Source organism: Madurella fahalii (assembly GCF_045866475.1).
Source record: "Madurella fahalii IFM 68171 DNA, scaffold_5, whole genome shotgun sequence".
Taxonomy (NCBI): domain Eukaryota; kingdom Fungi; phylum Ascomycota; class Sordariomycetes; order Sordariales; genus Madurella; species Madurella fahalii.
Window position 1 is genome coordinate 2,403,250 of NW_027263975.1, and position 18,077 is coordinate 2,421,326.

At 56.9% G+C, this 18,077-nt stretch overlaps 8 protein-coding genes across 8 annotated transcripts; 3 read left to right on the forward strand and 5 right to left on the reverse strand.

Annotated features, from left to right (window-relative positions):
• Positions 1 to 133: 133 nt before the first annotated feature.
• IST1 (Vacuolar protein sorting-associated protein ist1) lies at positions 134 to 1,134 on the reverse strand (the record flags this gene model as incomplete). Its single annotated transcript, XM_071064705.1, has 2 exons — positions 134 to 1,033; positions 1,114 to 1,134. 2 exons carry the CDS (start codon positions 1,132 to 1,134, stop codon positions 134 to 136), a joined length of 921 nt encoding a protein of 306 aa, XP_070920806.1.
• Positions 1,135 to 1,924: 790 nt separating this feature from the next.
• On the forward strand, positions 1,925 to 3,371 carry SPT3_2 (Transcription initiation protein spt3; the record flags this gene model as incomplete). Its single annotated transcript, XM_071064706.1, has 3 exons — positions 1,925 to 1,972; positions 2,413 to 2,502; positions 2,562 to 3,371. The coding sequence occupies 3 exons, from the start codon at positions 1,925 to 1,927 to the stop codon at positions 3,369 to 3,371; spliced, it is 948 nt and encodes a 315-aa protein (XP_070920807.1).
• A 343-nt stretch (positions 3,372 to 3,714) lies between these two features.
• On the reverse strand, positions 3,715 to 4,890 carry PPM1 (carboxy methyl transferase for protein phosphatase 2A; the record flags this gene model as incomplete). Its single annotated transcript, XM_071064707.1, has 1 exon — positions 3,715 to 4,890. The coding sequence occupies one exon, from the start codon at positions 4,888 to 4,890 to the stop codon at positions 3,715 to 3,717; it is 1,176 nt and encodes a 391-aa protein (XP_070920808.1).
• Positions 4,891 to 6,312: 1,422 nt separating this feature from the next.
• Positions 6,313 to 7,667, reverse strand: MFIFM68171_09289 (D-beta-hydroxybutyrate dehydrogenase, mitochondrial; the record flags this gene model as incomplete). Its single annotated transcript, XM_071064708.1, has 4 exons — positions 6,313 to 6,517; positions 6,592 to 6,784; positions 6,867 to 7,385; positions 7,457 to 7,667. The coding sequence occupies 4 exons, from the start codon at positions 7,665 to 7,667 to the stop codon at positions 6,313 to 6,315; spliced, it is 1,128 nt and encodes a 375-aa protein (XP_070920809.1).
• A 918-nt stretch (positions 7,668 to 8,585) lies between these two features.
• On the forward strand, positions 8,586 to 9,715 carry MFIFM68171_09290 (Ubiquitin carrier protein; the record flags this gene model as incomplete). The annotated part of the gene is made up of 2 exons (XM_071064709.1): positions 8,586 to 8,729; positions 8,789 to 9,715. 2 exons carry the CDS (start codon positions 8,586 to 8,588, stop codon positions 9,713 to 9,715), a joined length of 1,071 nt encoding a protein of 356 aa, XP_070920810.1.
• A 927-nt stretch (positions 9,716 to 10,642) lies between these two features.
• Positions 10,643 to 13,582, reverse strand: MFIFM68171_09291 (Kinesin heavy chain; the record flags this gene model as incomplete). Its single annotated transcript, XM_071064710.1, has 3 exons — positions 10,643 to 10,868; positions 10,971 to 13,396; positions 13,463 to 13,582. 3 exons carry the CDS (start codon positions 13,580 to 13,582, stop codon positions 10,643 to 10,645), a joined length of 2,772 nt encoding a protein of 923 aa, XP_070920811.1.
• A 1,289-nt stretch (positions 13,583 to 14,871) lies between these two features.
• UBC2 (Ubiquitin-conjugating enzyme E2 2) lies at positions 14,872 to 15,523 on the reverse strand (the record flags this gene model as incomplete). The annotated part of the gene is made up of 4 exons (XM_071064711.1): positions 14,872 to 14,995; positions 15,069 to 15,293; positions 15,354 to 15,418; positions 15,482 to 15,523. The coding sequence occupies 4 exons, from the start codon at positions 15,521 to 15,523 to the stop codon at positions 14,872 to 14,874; spliced, it is 456 nt and encodes a 151-aa protein (XP_070920812.1).
• Positions 15,524 to 16,311: 788 nt separating this feature from the next.
• On the forward strand, positions 16,312 to 17,712 carry MFIFM68171_09293 (acetyl-CoA C-acetyltransferase; the record flags this gene model as incomplete). The annotated part of the gene is made up of 3 exons (XM_071064712.1): positions 16,312 to 16,455; positions 16,515 to 17,459; positions 17,515 to 17,712. The coding sequence occupies 3 exons, from the start codon at positions 16,312 to 16,314 to the stop codon at positions 17,710 to 17,712; spliced, it is 1,287 nt and encodes a 428-aa protein (XP_070920813.1).
• Between the last annotated feature and the right edge of the window lie 365 nt (positions 17,713 to 18,077).

The window sequence follows — 18,077 nt, forward strand, 5'->3', positions numbered from 1 at the left end:
CCAGAATCCCGCTATGGATGAGACCGCCCAATACCAAACTGACAAGAGTAATACAAGAAACCACGAATCAAGGCAGACATAGGGTCACCCCTTTGTGCAGCAAGAGGGCATGGGCGTCTGGGGTAGTGGCCCATCACCTTTTTAATGCAGCAAATCTCTTAGCCAGTTCGTCCACATCGGGGATGCCATCGGCAATGCTCCCTTTCTTCTCCGCAGGCTTCTTCCCCGCATTCGGCCCAGTCCCTGTGGTCTTCTTGGTCGGCGTCAACTCGACCCTGTTGAGCGTCACTTTTGGATGGATATTTTCCGTCGACGGGCTCGGCGGGTTAACATGCAGCGGGCTGGCCGGCCCAAACGTCCTTGGCGGCGTTGCCTTGCTCAGCTCCTCCCGCACCTCGGCCTCGGCCTCGGCCTCCTCACCCAGTAGTGGTGCTTCTAAATTCTTTTGTTTCTGGCCACCGCTCGGGTTCTCCTCATCATCATCCCCATCCATAAAATTTGGCGGCTCTCCTAACCCCTCTGCTCTCCTCGGCCAGTTCACCCCGTACGCCTTCGCAATCTCCTCCAGATACCCCTGCACCAACTCCTCCCTCGGCGGCGTCACACTCAGCTTTTTCACCACCCCCGGACTCACCTTGCCGTCGGCATTCTCCATCGCAGCCAGCACAAACTCCTTCCCAAATTTCTCAGCTAACAGCTGCCGCACCTGCTGCAGCTCTTTAATCTCGGTCTTGGGCGCCGCGTAGATGATGCTCTTGACGGCCTCCTCCAGGCCCGGGTCGCACTGGGGCGACGACTCGAGCAGGCCGGCCCGCGCCAGCAGCAGTTCGCAGTATAGTTCGAGCATCTCGTGCAGCTCCGTGATGATGTCGGAGCGGATGATGTTCTCGACACGGATCCGCGCCGAGTCGATCTTGCCCTGCTCGAGTAGCTGCGCCATGGCGCGCCGCTGGGCTTTGGAGAGGGCTTCGTCGCGCTTCTGGACCATCCGCAGGCGGGCGATGGCGAGTTTTAGCTGGACTTTGATTTTGGGCTATGGGACAAGGGACACCGGTGTTAGTGGGGGAGGGCTAGCGGGGAAGTGGGCTGGCTAAGTGTGGCGGGTGGACGTACCACGAGCGTTGACGGAGGCATCTTGACTATTTGAGACGTTGGACACAAGGACGGCGGGAATTGGTACTCGACAAAGGAGGTATGTGGAGAGGTATTAACCGGAGGGGGTTGTTTTAGGCTTCCATAATGTTTCCTTGAAACAAGTGAGGTTGCGTGTGCACGACAGGCAGTTGCGTTTGCGGCTGACAGCTTGCCCTGCTGATGTGGGGTGGATTGGAGACCGCGGGGTAGCCTCTTATCGGCCTTTATCCGTAACACCTGCGTGGCTGTCTTGGCGGTTGAGCTGAGACCCGCTTCCCCTAAGCCCCACCATTGTTCAGCGGCTCGTGCGTTCTGCTCTGGCGCGATCGAGTCCTCCCGGGGGGGTTACAGGCCACAATGGATCATCGATTCCAACCACTCGACTTCGCTCCTATTTGTTTGTGCTGGTATGCATACAAAATGGAAACCTAAATGGCATCGCTTTACCAGAATTTCCTAAATGGCTTTTGTACACCGAATTTTCGTTTTATTAACCACTTAAGAAGTCGGCTGTGCTATGTCGTCGTTTTGAGTTACGCCGTATTTCGTATCTCACATCACGTGACTGAATCAATCAACGTCGGAGTGCTGAGTGATCGGGCGAACACCTTGTCTCCCACAAAACGAGCCACCCATTGTCCAACCACCCATCTTTGTCCCCGACCCCAACCCGCTACCGCCTCATCCACGTTGTCTCTTTTGTCTCCAAATATATCACCTATACATTATCATTATCACTAGTGTCGCTTTTATCATTCATTGTACTGTATACCTCAGTTACAGAGTCACAATGGCCGACAAGGACAAGCAGTACAAGTATCGCCAGGAGATCCAGCAGGTCTGTGCATGTCTTCTTTTTTCTGTGTGTTTGGTGCGTGTAAATGTATGTGTGCTCTTGTAAAGTGTTGTCGTTGGACTAGTGCGACGGCTTTGAGAGACGACTGAGAATCTCATCCCTGCTGCGTGCCTGGTTCGACATTCAGCGAGCCCATATCCGTGGGCATTCGCGGGTCCGGTTCCCAAGCGGGTCCCGCCATGAGTTTTCAAGCGTATTGTTCCAGACAACGGAGCCGACCACTTTAGTTTTTCACGCACTTCGAGGTTGGTTGAAGTCGAGCGCAAGCCTCAGAACTTGCCTTCTCCATCTCGACATCCATCTCACCGGCCGCTTCGGCATCAGACACACAACCCTCAGTCGCCATGATTGACTTTACAAAATTGCGTTTCTCGATCGGACGAGACCCTCGTGAGATGATCGCTAACCTCGTGGAATTTCAGATGATGTACGTATCCGGCGAAACAGCCGAACCCTCACTTGAGACTACGGGCATCATCGAAGACATTGTCCGCCAGCAAGTTGTCGAAATCGTGAGTCTGCCGTTGACGATTTAATTCGGAATCTTCCTTCTGACAGACACTGTTTTAAGCTCAAAAATTGCACTGAGCTGGCAGCACGGCGCGGATCGCGGTCAATCAATATCAACGACCTCATCTTCCAGATTCGGGATGACCCTGCCAAGGTCTCCCGTCTGCGTACTTTCCTCTCGTGGAAAGATGTGCGCAAGAACGTCAAGGACTCCGACGACAAAGGTGGCGAGGATTTGGGTGGCGCCGAGGATCCTGTAGGCGGTGTAGCTGGTCCCGTCGATGACACGGCCAAGAAAAACAAAAAGGCAAGGGTCGGGCTTCCCTGGGAGCCGGCCTCGTTCTATCCGGTCGAGGTTCCCGAGCGCGAGGATGAGGAAGACGAAGAGGAAGAGGAGATGAACTACATCACGCTCCAGCGGCTGCGCAAGGCTGACGAACGCACCAAAGCCATGACCAAAGAGGAGTACGTCACGTGGTCCGAGTTTCGTCAGGCGTCCTTTACCTACCGCAAGGGCAAGCGGTTTCGCGAGTGGGCTGGCTTCGGCGTCGTGACGGACAGCAAGCCGACCGACGACGTTGTCGACATCCTTGGCTTCCTCACTTTCGAGATGGTGCAGACCTTGACCGAGGAAGCGCTCAAGATCAAGGAGAACGAGGACATGTACCGCGAGCGGACGGGCGAGAACCCCAAAAAGCGCAAGACCCCCGGCGGACGCGGCCTGTTCGACCCGCCCAGCGAGGGCCGTACGCCTGTCGAACCGCGGCACATCCAAGAGGCCTTCCGCCGGCTCCAGGCGCGACCCAAAAAGTCCCGGGCCATGCTCAACGGTACGAGATTGAAGTACCGGACCCCACTCAAGCTATTCTGAGCTAGCAGCCTTTTCCTGTATCGATTTTGCACATCATTATTGCACCAGCGCTATCCCAGTATCTTCAAGGGGGTATTATTCTAGCATAGGATTTTCTTTGGTGTTTGATGGGGTCGGCGTCAGGCAACTGTTTGGAGTGATACCCACAAGAGCGAGGCGGAACGGATGGACGGGCAGCGCATTTTTACGGAGCAGGGGGCGGCGTCAGGAGCGATAAATGGAACTTTGGTCTTCCTCTCGCACCTCACCACAGCGATAGACAGACAACGGAATAAATCATGATTTCCCATCCCGCACAAGGAACCTCCCCGCTCCCCCCCCCCCGGGCAGTGGTACACTAACTTTAATCAACCCTCCCTCCTCCTCCCCCTCCTCCTCCCTCATCCACCTCCAGATCAACGCCCGCGCCCCCCCTCCACCCCCACGCGACCACATAATGGCCCGCCAACAACCGCCACTCCTCCACCTCGTCCAGCCCGCCCTCTAACCGGTCCACCCGTTCCTTCTCCCCCTCGCTCACCCACCGCTCCCAGATGGCGTCGACCGTCTCGCAGCGCACCTGCTCGAACCCGGCCTCCTCGCGCAGCCGCCGCGTCTGGTCGGCGACGGTGGGGTAGGCCTCGAGCGTCGGCATGGTGATCCCGCGCGCGGCGAGGTTCGAGACCATCATCTTGCCGAAGGGGTCGTGCGGCAGGATGGGCTCGTAGAGGACCAGCGAGAGGGACGACGCGCAGAACGACGCGAAGAAGCCTATGAGGGCGGTGCTGGTTGACGGGGGGAGGTAGCAGAGGCAGCATTCGGAGAGGAGGAGGGTTGGCGGGGAGGGGGCGAGGTTGGGCAGGGAAGGGGGGAAGTGGCGGAGGTCGAGGCCATGGAGGGTTAGGGTGTTGTTTTTGTTGCCGTAGACGTCGTCGTCGTCGTTGTTGCTGTTGTTTGGGTTTGAGGGGCAGTGGCATTGCCAGGTTGTCTGGGTGAGTGGTTCTGGCGGGGAGAGGAGGGTCTGCAGCTGCGGTGAGGACCGGATGATGGTCTGCTTGCGGGCGATGATGGCGGGGAAGTCGATTTCGTGGTAGGCGAGGTTGCGGTGGCGCTGCGAGGCAAAGAGACGCAGGCTGCGCGTGTCGGTGCCCGCGCCGAGCGAGACGATCTGGCGGGGCTCATCCGGGTTGGTGGTGGCTAAGAAGCGGTCGACTAGGGTGTCGATGGCTGTGGTGCGCGTGTAGGTCCCCCTATTGATGATGGGGAGACGGCGGCCGACGCCGTGACTTAAGGGAGGACCCTGCACAAAAAGCCGGGCGAAAGGATCGGACAGGTAGCCGAGTTCGACAGCGCTCAGACGAGAGATAGCGGCGTCGGTGTCAGTACCCTGGATCGTGGCGTCGTGGCTTGCTCCGGACCCGGATCCTGGTCCCGATGCGGGGACGCCGCTCCGGCCTGGGCCACCCCGGCCCCGGCCCCGGCCCCTTCCGGACGCCCCGCCGCGCAGGGAGAGAAGGTTGGGTATTGACGGTGCTGACATTGGTGGAGCGACTTTTCGTCTGGAGAAAACGCAATGTCGTGTTGTTATCTGGATGCTGGGGTATGGAACATTACAGTTCCTGGCGAGACCATTCGAGATGATGTAGACCTCCCAGGTTGAGTGCGTTCAAGTTATGTTCGTTACCCGGGATGAGGAAGCTGCTGCACTGAAGCAGGCAGTTCCGTTGGCAGGTGGCGCCGTGCAAAAGACCCACTTTGCCCACCAAACCGGCATCGGTTGCGCCTGTTTAACAGACGTTGAGAGTGCTCGGATGGATCCAAAATAAAAGAAGGCCCGTCTCAGCTTCTTGACCTACAACACCTGCACAAATTATTTGAGATAGAACATGTTCGGCCTGCCCAAAAAAAAAGAAAGCAAAAATAAGAAAAAGGCCGTGCGGCATCAATTTTGAATGCAGAGGTAGGTGAAGTGGTTGCGATTAAGGTAACCTTATCTGGGGACTGGCTACGGGGAGAAGGCCATAGCAGAAGGCCGTAGCAGGGGACCGTCCTTGGGCTAAGTTCTTTACATCGAGTATGGCTCGCATGACAGTATTTACGCAGCGGAGTATATATCTCAGAAGCAGAAAGAAACGGGAACTCTACACCACACCACCTAAGAGGAAAAGGGGCTGTTTCGGGCACCACTGACAGAGCAAGTGTCGGCGCCCGGTGTGAATAAGATAGTTATCACTCACAGTGCGGACTCTCGCTTCATATATTCTGTGGTCAGGTTCTGAGTAACACTGCACTCCGAGATCCCCATCTAGAGCCTATATCTAGCCGACGAGCCAACCTCTTAACATTTTTGCTATGATGTTTCTGGACGTAGATAATGCATTTGGGGCACGGCCGTCGGCGTTGCGGTCGAACCCAGATAGGAAATGGAAGCTAGTACCCCGAAGACAATTTCTATGGTTCTAGCGCAGGAATAACTGTAGAGCTGACAACAAACTCCTAAAGGTACACCATTTACTCAGGTAGGTAACTCATTATTTATTGTCCCTTTTCCTTCTTTCAGTCAACTTCTTCCAAGATAACTCGAGACCGGACTGCACAGCAAGGTCCATCTACCCAGCTGTTGAATAACGAGTACAACCATCACCACCTTCACTGTCCTCATTATGGTGCTACGGATTGCTGGGTGGACCGACTTGGTACACATACCGTAGAAATTCGACTCGGACACCCGTGAATCCCAATACAAATGTTTGCCGCTGTCGACTCAGGCGATGTCATTTACTGATTACGGCGCACTGGCCGTCTGGAGAAAATGCGCGTCGAGCCAGACAACCCGACTTCCAACGATGATGGAGATTAGGTAACTAAGTATACCATAGGTTTAGGGATTTCCGTGTTGGATTCGTAGGTGGATACTTACCGACTCCAGTACTACTAATAACAACGTAGTACCTGTACTTACTCACAGACAACCAAACGTCTTAGCGACGCTGTACTCGTAGATGTTCTCCGGAGTTAGATCCCTCGCCATCTGCCCAAGTAGGGCATCATATCCGACGGTGTAGTAAGGCTGCAGGAACTTGTCCGACAGGGCGTCGTAGACGGTGGCCGCAACCGCCTCAGCCGGTTGAGCGACGCCGTCAGCAGCCACGGAAGTGAGCTTGTGCCTGTTTGCAAAATAATCAGCATCCCACACTCGAAGCCGTGACGACCCATGAGAAAATCGATTTCCGCAGCTTACCACTTCTCCAACATCGGCCGATAAACCCTCTCCTCTGCGTCCCGCACCGGGCCCTCCGCCCTGATCACATTCCCGAAACTGTCGACCCCAACGGCCCCCTTGGAGAGATTATCAAAGTACTTGCTCCAAGCATCCCGAATCTTGGGTCCGACCCCGCCAGTCCTGGTCCATCCAGGGCGAATCGTAGTCATTCCTGCCTGCCATCAATACCAGATACATTATATATATATATATATATCCACACACGTAGCGTCAAGACGGGAACTGAGACCTACCAACACCAAAAGGCATCACCTCCAGCCGCCACGCCCTCGTCATCCCCTCCACCGCGGCCTTGAGCGCGCAGTAGGGCACCCACATGGGCGGGTTCACGAACCCGCCGTAGCTCCCGACGTTCAGGAACCGGCCCCGGGTCCGCTTCATCAGCGGCAGGAAGGCGCGCACCACGGAGATGTACGCCCAGAAGTCCAGCTCGAAGATGCGCCGCACCTCCGAGTCGGGAGTCAGCTCCATCGGCGAGATCATGCAGTACCCCGCGTTGTTGACCACCCCGACCAAGGGCCGGTCCGGGTCCCCCCCGAGGACCGATTCGATGTGCGAGAGGCAGTGCGAGATGCTGTCCGCGGAGAGGACATCCATGATGGCCGGGTGGACGGTACCGCCTGTGGAGGGAGGCGAGGCGGGGAGGTTGGCGACGGCCGATTTGATCTTGGTGAGTTCGGAGTCGTCTTTGGCGGTCGCGAAGACGGTGTAGCCCTTGGAGAAGAGGTGCAGGGCGGTGGCGAGGCCAATGCCTTTACTACCGAGTTAGTACCCTGCTTACTATAATTGGTGTTGGGTTGGTGTTGTCTCTTGGGAGATTCACCCTCGCTGGCACCGGTTACCACCACGCTGGGTGAGTAGACGCGGCCGTCTTTGGTCTTGCATGGGCGGGTGTGAGTCTGGGGTTTGAGGCCGTGGAAGCAATAGTACAGGAGGTAACCGCTGGCGTAGTGGACTCCGCGGTCCAGATACGCGAGTACACGGTTAAGGATAACGGTGAAGTATGAGAATGCATTGAAGAGCTGGCCCGGCATGTTGTTGCGTCTTGTGATCTCACGTTGGATTAGGGATACTAAAGTAGTAAGTCAGTCGTTGCACTCAAGATGGATCTTGAACGAGTACATCGGGACATGAACCAGCGTCAATTCCGCTTGCTACTAGGATGCTATATATGAATGTGATTTCCATGAACTGTTTGCGTCATTTGGACTTTCGAGCGGCGTTGAGATCACCATGACGCTCACCTTAGAGCTTATAGCCTGCCGGTTGAAATATACCAGGGTTAGGGTTGATCGGTGCAAACATGAGCCCGAGAGGCCGGCTTTAACAACGGCCCCCGAAATGAGTGTGGCCAGGGAAGCCGGGCTATTTTCATCGCCGCAGCTGAGGCTTCTTGGCAGTGGGGGCCACTGGAAAATCGGCACGGTTCAAGCAGCGTGCCTCGGGCTGTTACACAGGAACTTGTGCGTCCAAATTCCATGGTGTGAGGAGCGCAGTAGCATTTTCTCTCGTCGAGAAAGCGGCGACACAGTGCCTACCATAGGTAGGTATGCAAGGCTGTCGTTTGCGGGTCTCGTGTTTGAACGACAGGAAATCCGTGTCCACTGGGTGGGCCACTCGGCGCGCTTCCCCTGGGTCCAGGCGCTGCACTATTGCATGATCGGGGCGGTGCTGTCTTCCTGGGTCTCATGTATGGGCCGTGTGCTAGGCAGCCCACCTTAGGCAGCCGGCCCCTTCGGCGCCACCAATACGCCCCCAACTTATAAGCTGCAAACCCCCCGCTCCACCGTCTCATTCATGTCTGGTTCATGCTTGTTTTATAAGGCTTCGTGTACCAACGCCCAGTAATCAACTTCGAAGCATCACTTCTTTTCGCTCTTTGGTCGATTTTCCTTATCACATCTTTGACTGTCTTTTTCATTTTTGTTGTGTGTTCTTTAGCTACCACTAACATGCTGACCACCGTTACGGTTGGCGGCGCGCTCGTCAAGCGCCTCGCTGATGGCGGCGGATCGACACCGGACTGGAGAATTCCCACAGTTGCATGGTACTTCGCCATCGGCGATGTTCTGCTCTTCTTACCAGTCTTGCTCATCGTGAGTGATATTCTTAACTACCCCTCCGTCAACACGTCAACTTACACATCAACCCTCAGATCGGATACACGTTCAACCAAATCTACCCGGTGCTTGCCGCCGTCGAGGACCCCCTGCCGGCCTACGAGGCCGTCCCCATGAACGATGATGACACTCGCAAGGATGACAACGCTCCGGTCATCACCGCCCAGGAGGGCAAGCCCATCACCTCCTCGGTGCGCGCCACCAACCGCCTCCTGAGGTCGTTGGGCGGCTGGGCTTCCAACTTCCGCGGCTTCGGCTACATGCTGCTCGTCGGCTTCCTGACCCTCACCACAGTCGCCATCTTTACGTTCATCCCGTTCCTGCCCTTGCGCGGCGCCCACCTGTTCGCGCTCATCGCTCTCGCCCCGGTGTCCACGACCTGGACGCACGTCGTCATCACCCCGCCCAGCTCCAAGTCCTTCTTCAGCCGCATCCCGTCGGCCCGCAAGACGTACATCGCCACGGCCCTGCCCATCTTTGCCCTCTGGTCCGCCGCGCACCTGGCCGTCATCCTGCCCGCCCTCCTCGGCCGCCTCATCGGCTTCTCTGCGCTGGAACCGGGCTATGACAGCCAGCCGTCGGGCTCCGACTTGGGCAAAGCGCTCTGCGTCGGCGGCGTGTCGCTCGCGCTGCAGGCGCTGCTCGTGATCCCGGCCTTCACGGCGCTCACCCGTGTGCAGGCCTCGCTGCTGCCCGCCGACGAGGACACCATCGTGCCCTTCGACCGCTCCTTTGGCGGCCGCGTCGAGCCCGAAGTGGTGAGCGGCAAGGGGTTCGCCTCCATCTCGGCCGCCCTGCGTACCGTATCCTGCGCCAGCTGGATGCGCATCTACCTGCAGCGGGTCAAGCTCTTTGGCGTGGCCATGGGCGCCTACATGGTCATAGTCGCCGTTGTGGTTGCGCAGATGCTGATGATCCAAAGGATGTGCACTGGGGACGACGGCTCGTCAAAGTGCTCTTAGACACCTCCAAATTAACCCGCCAAATGGGGCTGGTACGAGCGGGAGGATTCTGGGGTTCGTGACCGGGTCGCTATGGAGTACTAAGTGTTGCCTTTTAATGGAGACGAGGGGTGGCTGCCTCGGATATTGCCGCCAACATATTTCGATATGCCGAAGGCGTTAGGCTGGGTGGGCACCATGGAGGGGAGGCGGTGGGGGGCCATACGTTTTCTAGGTTATTATGCGACGGATACCATCTGCTTTTCTATGTAGCTCTCTATAGCACCTTTCAACAGATCTAGGATATCGGAGACGGATACCAGATTTATCGCCATTGACCCGTCCAAGCCAAGCCACGTCATCCAAACAAGGGAGTTGGATTGCTCTGTCTACTGTGGTATTCTCTTCGTCATCGACTCTAACTAACCCCCACCCCCCTAAGCCATATCGACAAACACAAGAACTCCCTCCCCTTCCAGTTCTCCATTTTTATGCAAGGCCGCCATAATCTCATCCACGCATCACGTCCGTCCATCACACCATATCGTCCAATATAGCCCAGCCAAACCCGCCACAGTTGAAGAAGAATGGAAACCAGCTGCTGATGCTGTATGGCTTCCTCCCCATCCGGGCCGGCCGCTTCCGTCCCATGCTCCTCAGCTGAACCCCTTGATTGCCTGTGACAATGGGCAAGAAAAACGCGGAGGAAAGAGAGAGAGGGAGCAATGATCCCCAACATCTCCCAGACCAAAGCATTGCCACCCAGTATTCGCTCTCCTCGCTTGACCGGTCTCTTGACATGTCCCATCCCATCATCGGCCAATAAAATCAACCAGATTCAGTTAGCCAGTCAGTCAGTCAGAATCAACCGAATCAACCAAGTGAACATGAACAAGCCAGGGCACAAAGATGACAAAGATGACATCCTCCTCCAGACAACCCGCCACTCTACGACTTCTGGAAGAACCAGCTCGACCTCTTATTCTCGGGCGGGCTCTGCAGGCTGGCAACGGTGGGGTGGGAAGAAGTCGCCTCGCCGCCTCCACGAAGCGGCTTGGCAATGCGGCTGCCAATGTTAAAACCTCCAATGCCAGTGGGCGAGTTGAGGCCGCGCGTGCTGCCAGCTTTTGCCGCCTCGAGGCGATCCTTGACGGCCGCGAGCTGGACTTCGAACCTGTGGCACAATGGCGGGACAGCGTTAGCGCAGGAACCGGGAGACTCACATAGGGATCAGGGGATGGGTGCGAAAACGGGGGTCGAAGGGAACGGAACGTACTTGTGGTTGGCCTGCGCCATCTTCTCCTGGCTCTCCTGTAGGAGGCTCTCCAAACTCTGGATGCGCTCGTTGCGCGCAATCAGCTTGCGCTCCGCGATGGCGACCTCCTTCTTGAGCGCCGAGTTCTGCTCCACCAGCTGCCGCTGCACCTGCGTCAGCTGCTCGAGGTTGCGCTCGAGGAAGGCCATCTTCTTCTGCTGCGCGCGGTTGTTACTGCTGCGGAGCACATTGTTGTACTGCTCCCGCGTCTCGTCGAGCGAGATTTCGAGCTCCACTACCCGCTCACACCGGTTCTGCAGGTCGCGCATCAGGCTCTTCTTCATGACGTCAAACTCGGCCAGCTGCTGCTGTACCGTCTTGCCGTTTGCCATCGGCACCGCCCCGTTAGACTTGACGCGGCGCTGTAGGTCGTCGACAAGCGCCTTGAGCCGCTCGTTCTCGGACGACCGGAGGGCGAGGTCGGCCTTGAGGCCCTCGACAAGCTCTACCTGCGTATTTGTCTTGTCCGACAGCGTCTTGGCCAGAAGGCCCTTGACCTCTTCCTTGTCCGCCTCGTCTAGGTTGCGCGAGAGGATATCCTCGTGCTCTAGCTGGAGCGCTTCTAGCCGCGCTTCGAGTTCTGCTCGCTTGCGCGCCTCTGCCTCGCTCGATGCCGTGGTGAATGCGGAAAGCTCGGCCTGGCGCACGAAGCCCTGTATCTCGAGCAGCCTCTCCTTCAGTGCCTTGAGATCGTCTGGCGGGATGGGATCGCCGGTAGAGCTGAGTTCGTACAAGGCATCTAGTTGCGCGATCGCGTCGGCGACCGCCCTCTCGTTGTCGCTAAACACATCCGCGCTGAGGTCAAATCCGGCCATCATCTTGGCCATCTTCTCCGCTTTCTTCTTTTCCTTCTCGTCTAGAACGGCGCTGGTCTCCTTGGCACTCATCTTCATGTCGAGCATCTGCTGCTTGAGCTCATCAAGTTCTGCCGTGAGCTCCGAGTTCGCATCCTTCAAACCGTCCATAGTAATCTGCGCCTCCTTGTTCTCGAATGCTAGCCTCTCCAGCTGCATCTTGAACTCGTTGGATTCGCTGACGAGCTTCTCATTGTCTTTTCCGAGTTTGGCGTCGTGCTCCTTGAGGACGGCGAGCTCCTCTTTTGTCTCGCGCAGCTGTCTCTCGATGTTGGCGGCTTGCGATTCTTTCTCGGCAAGCTGGTCCTGGAGCTCGTTCTCGCGGCGCAAGAATTCCTCCCGTTCATCCTTATCCAGCGGTAGGCTGGGTGTTCCGGCCCTCTCCGAAATAGCTGGCGTCTCCGCCCCGGCCCTATCAGGCAGTAGCCGGGATGGTGTCGAGGGCCGGGCCGGCCTTGATTCCGCTTTTGCCCCCGACACGCCATCTGCTGAAAGGGGCGGCACCCATTTTTCCTTGGGCACGGATTCTCCGGCACGCCATAACTGCACCTCGCCCTCCAGGTTGACAATGTAGTTTTCAAAAGTGGTGATTTGCGTCTTGGCCTTGGCGAGCATCGACTTGAGCTCTGCAGGACTGAGTTCGGCATTGACCTTGGCCTTATTCTTGATAGACTTTGCTCGCATACCGAAGCGCAGCGTGCTGAGCGTCTCGGCATCGTTATAGCTGCTGGGGGAACAGTTGATGATGAGAGTTGTGCGGCTGTTGCCGCCCAGAGATTCCTGCAGGATACGGGTGAGTTTCGAGTCCCGGTAGGGGATGTGCGACGATTTCCCATCTGTGAGCGCGTTGATGACCATGCCCAGGGCGCTCAAACTCTTGTTGATCTTCTTCGCCTCCTCGAGCGTCTGCCCGCTGGCGCCCGTCTTGCCAACCTTCTCGCTACCCGCCAAGTCCACCAGGAATAGTTGACCGCTCTTCGCCGAGCCCGTCTCCACGTTCTTCTGGGTGATGGTGATGACGAATATCGAGTGCGATCGCGAAGATTCCTGGTTCATGTTGGTCGCGGCGACCGCTCTCGCGTTGCCACCTCTCCGCATCACCTCGAACACTTCTTGGACGCTCGAGACATAGATCTCGAGTAGGCCCTTGACGTAGACGCCGCGGTTCTTCTCCTCGTGGACCGGTAGGTTGTCATTCTGGGGCGCCAAAAGATCGCGAATCCTCTCCATGTAAATCTCCATGTAGCTGACTCGGACCGTGTACTCGATGTTCGCCGCGCTAGACAGGATATTCGTGAAAATCTGCTCGACTATTCTCGGGATGACACCCCTGCCCTCCTCGTCGTCTATGCTCGTGCCCATCATGGTATACGACTTTCCCGCGCCCGTTTGGCCGTAGGCGAAGACGGTGCCATTGTAGCCGTTGAGAATGTCGTCGACGGTTGACTTGATAGAGAAATCGAAGATATCGGACTGCTTGCATGACATATCGAACACCCGGTCAAAGGTGAAAGTGCCTTGGGCTTCTTTGGACTGCAGTGCGGCATCAGCAGGCCGCCCCGCCTATGCAGGCGCCGCGGGACATTCGGGACTACTCACATCAACTGTGCACGTATCCTGGCCATCGAACCTGACAATGGGCTGGCCGCCCGACTCGATCTCGATCCGGTTTTGAGGGCGAAATCGAGCCACAACCTTGATGCTATTTGCGTTGGACATGATGGCAATCCGCTTCCCGCGCTCCCGAGAAGCGCACACTCATGAAGGAAAGACCTGCGCGGAGAGCGGAGCGCGATGTCGGCGCCTGTGAGAGAGAGAGAGAGAGAGAAGAGAGAGAGAGAGAGAGAGAGAGAGAGAGAGAGAGAGAGAGAGAGAGAGAGAGAGAGAGAGAGAGAGAGAGAGAGAGAGAGAGAGAGAGAGAGAGAGAGAGAGAGAGAGAGTGTGTGTGTGTGTGTGTTTGTGTGTGTCTGGCCGCAACGGGTCTGACTCCTCTGCAACGGGGGAGCGTGTGTGGTCGTGCGTATTGTCCCGCCGGGACGGGCGAATGACGGGAACTAAAGTGCGATCCGACAGCGTCGCACCGCGCTGTACTGTTTGACCGTGTCACGGCAGAAACTTTGTGGCAGGTTGGATGCTGAAACGGGGGTATCGAAAGGCAGACACTGAATCCAAGTTCTAGAAGAACGTTAGGACCAGGTGGGGTCCTGAGGCGGTGTCAGGGGTAGGAGGAGAGTGTTACGAAAAGGCCGAAGCGATGCGCCGTGGGTGTGGGTTATGGTTTGTTTTTTTTTTTCCTTAACGACTGGGTGCCATTTGGCGGCTGGGTCAGGGAGGAATGACGCGCTGGTTCGCGCTGTAATCAGTCCCGGTGGGCGGGTGTTTCATGGGCAATGCATGCCTGGCTTGGCCCCTGCTCTGCCGGCCGTTAAGTAGCAGACAGCGGGTAGCATTACACCTAACAGCCCAGGCACAGGGGTTAAAGAGTGAAATTTACAGCAGATTAGCCACTTCATGCGGTGGAGATGCAACACACTACCCGATTGTGCCGCGCCCCCGAAGTGCAGACGAACTACATCATAAGGTGGTTAACACCGCAAGGAGCGTGGCTCGTGGCACCGAGTGAACAAATACATCTTGCAAGTCGACGCGACGCAGAACTACCTACACAAGTGTATACATCTGCCTAGGCGATTTCATCGGCTGGTATGACCTGCAATGACGACGGGCCTGAACTCCAACCCCATCCCCGCCCTCGCTCCCCCTTGCTTCTCGAATCCCAACTCGCTACGAGCAGAGGCCATCGCGAACCGGACGAGAATTATCCTTCCAACGCCTAAATAAAAGAGCGCCTTCCGAATGCTATACGAAACTGGTCAAAAACACCAGAACTCCTTGAGAGGTGGGTGGGGTGCCCCTCTCATGCTTTGTGGATCCCGCCGTCGCTTTCACCAATATTAAGCTTACCACTGCCAACAAACACGCTCGTCACGGCTGGTGGTGGCGCCCCGTCAATCTTCCCAGCTCTTCTCCACCGTCTCCCTCACTCTCTTTGTATACTCCTTTCGGTTGTCCTTGTATAGGTTGGAAGCCTCAACGTTGGCCGGCGACCCGGTGTTTGGGTCGTTAAGTAAACTGCAGAGTAGGGCGTTGTCAGCGAGGAATATCTCGAGGGCCGTGCCAAAAATTCAGCGAGCAAGCCACCTACCTCTGGATGCTGGTAAGCACAGCTGCCACATCGTACGTCGGACTCCAACGATTCTGAAGAATGTCGAGGCAGAGTTCGCCTGTGGCGTAGACGTTTGGGTGGAACATTTGGCTGATAAACTTGACCGACGGCGGCTTATTGGGATACTGTTCCTCGAAGTGCATCACCAGTCTAAAAGTCCCATCCTCGAATGGCGTATCGGCAGGACCGATGATGACGGCGTTCCTGATGATGGCGAGTTAGCCGCTGCCAGTGGCGGGCCGATCTCGGGATTAGAGCCTTTACCAAGTCATGACATTATCGGGTACGGGCGACGCAGAGACACCGGCGGGCGGATCGGTCTGCATGCGCTACAGCGAGTGTGTTAACATCGCGAATGCTCCAGAGTGCAGCTATGTGGCAACGTCTCGCACCTTGAAGTCTCGCATGAGGCGGCGACGGGCAGCGGTCGACATCGTGCCAGACGACGAGGCGGGGCGATAGTGGTTGACGCGGTCTGAGAAGAGCTGCAGGTAAATCAATAAGGCGCGATGCGATGGTTGTTGGCAAGACACCAAGTGTTGACGTTGGCGCGTGATGATGATTGCGGAGTGAGACCGGCACCGGGCGATTCGAGTCGAGCGACGGATGCTTGGTAGGAACCGGGAAGTTGCCGTTGCACTTGTCAGATCGGCGGTTATTGAATAATCGAGGAAGCACGAACCAATCAGAAGCGGGACATAACACAGACAATGCACAATATGGGGTACTGCTACCGTTGCCACTAAATCGGCGGTCGATCCGGCGTTTCTCCAATTTTGCTGAATGATAATCGCCAACGGCCGCATAGAAGACCAGCCGACACAGTAAGTGGTGCACGCCGGCAGATGAAGTACAGGGCAATTCTTTGTCCTCGTTCTTTCTTCCTCCTTCACGTCCACCCTGAAGCGGATTCCCTGTTGCAGAAGCTCACTAAGCTTTCCGGGGTGCCGAGGTGGCGGGGCTCCTCTGCCCCGGTTGATTACCTACTCTCCACAATTCGCCCGCCCTTCGCCCCCGTCAGTCCGTCACAAGCCGAGCTGTTCGGCTGTAACCGTCTTTAAAGAAGCTGGCCCTCGGAAGGGCGACCGGCCTTAGCCATGGCTTGCTTCGACCAGCCCACGCCCTCCCTCCTGTGCCTTGTGTCGCTTGCCAGTGCTTCAGCTTTCGTCGCGCCCTGCATCGTATTCCCATTTCTTCTCAGCTGCCTGCGCAACCGGTAGTGATGGCGGGGCAGGTTAGAAGCGCGCTGCGCGTGGCACCCCAGCTCAGATACGGCTCGGCTCGGCTGTTCTCGTCACAAGCCTGCCTCCGGCAAGAGATTCGGGACGCCTATATCCTGAGCGCTGCCAGGACACCAACGGCCAAGGTATGTGATTTATCCCAAGCACTCTAGCGTGACACATGCAGGCCCCCTAACGTGTCTAGTTTAATGGCTCATACGTCAACGTCACCGGCCCCCAACTCGGTGCTGTCGCCATCAAGTCGGCCCTCGAGAAGTCCAAGGTGCCCGTTTCTAAAATTACCGATGTGTACATGGGGAATGTCCTTCAAGGCTCGGTCGGGCAGGCCCCGGCGCGCCAAGCATCCATATTCGCCGGCCTCCCCCCGTCGGTCGAAGCCATCACCATCAACAAAGTGTGCGCGTCCGGGCTGAAGGCAGTGACGTTCGCGGCGCAAAATATCCAATTAGGTCTGTCGGAGGCTCAGATCGCCGGCGGCTTCGAGAACATGTCGAGGGTGCCGTACTACGTGCCCCGCGCTAGCGGCATGCCCGCCTTCGGCCACGTGAAGATGGAGGATGGGCTCATCAAGGACGGCCTGACCGATGTCTACGACCAGTTCCACATGGGCAATTGCGCCGAGAACACGGTCAAGAAGTACGGAATTACGAGGGAAGAGCAAGACCAGTACGCCATCCGGTCCTACGAGCGGGCGCAGGCGGCCTGGAAGGCCAACGCTTTTGCCGACGAGATCGCCCCGGTCACGGTGAAGGGGAGGAAGGGCGATACGGTCATCACTACAGACGAAGGATATCTTGATATCAAACTTGACAAAGTCCCCACCCTGAAGCCGGCATTCGTCCGCGACGGCACCGGTACTGTGACGGCGGCGAACTCGTCCACGCTCAATGACGGTGCGAGCGCACTCGTTCTGGGTAGCAAGACGGTCGCGCAAGAGTATGGCGCCGGCTCGAGAGTTCTCGCGCGCATCTGCAGCTCCGCCGACGCCGCCGTGGACCCGATCGACTTCCCGATCGCCCCGGCAAAGGCGGTGCCCATTGCCCTGGAACGGGCAGGCATCACCAAGGAACAGGTGGCCATCTGGGAGTTCAACGAGGCCTTTGCCGCCGTCATCAAGGCGAACGAGAAGGTAAGGACACCCATCCGTTTCCCCAGATGCGGACCGGACACTAACCGCTGAGCAGATTCTGGGGCTGGAAAATGCGAAGGTTAACCCTCTTGGCGGCGCGATCGCGCTGGGCCATGCCCTCGGCAGCTCGGGATCCCGGATCCTCGTGACACTGCTCCATCAGCTGAAGCCCGGAGAGTACGGTGTTGCGGCCATCTGCAATGGTGGAGGCGCAGCATCAGCGATGGTCGTGCAGAGGATTGAGTCTGTGTAATTGTTGGAATAAACAATGTAGTGGGATTTCAGTTATGATCGCCGCAAAGTAAATGTGTGAACGGGTTCGGGAGTGGTTTCTTTGGTTTTCCAGCATTGCTGCACGGGGTTAGGGTTGTACGAATGGTTTGAAAGCCTTAGAATTGGTTCTACCTCACTGAACTCCATTTCCTTCAATGGAAACCAGCGAAATGCAACAAATAAACCACGACGGCCACAAAGTGTAAAGGGTACTTGTAACACTCCATCCTCAACTCTTCCCGTCAGATCTCCATTTTCTGGAACCCGCCACGCCGCTTTTCTTACCAACGTTACGAAAATGCAGTGATTAACTGTTGGTTCGCATCGCGTGTCTGAAATCGCGTC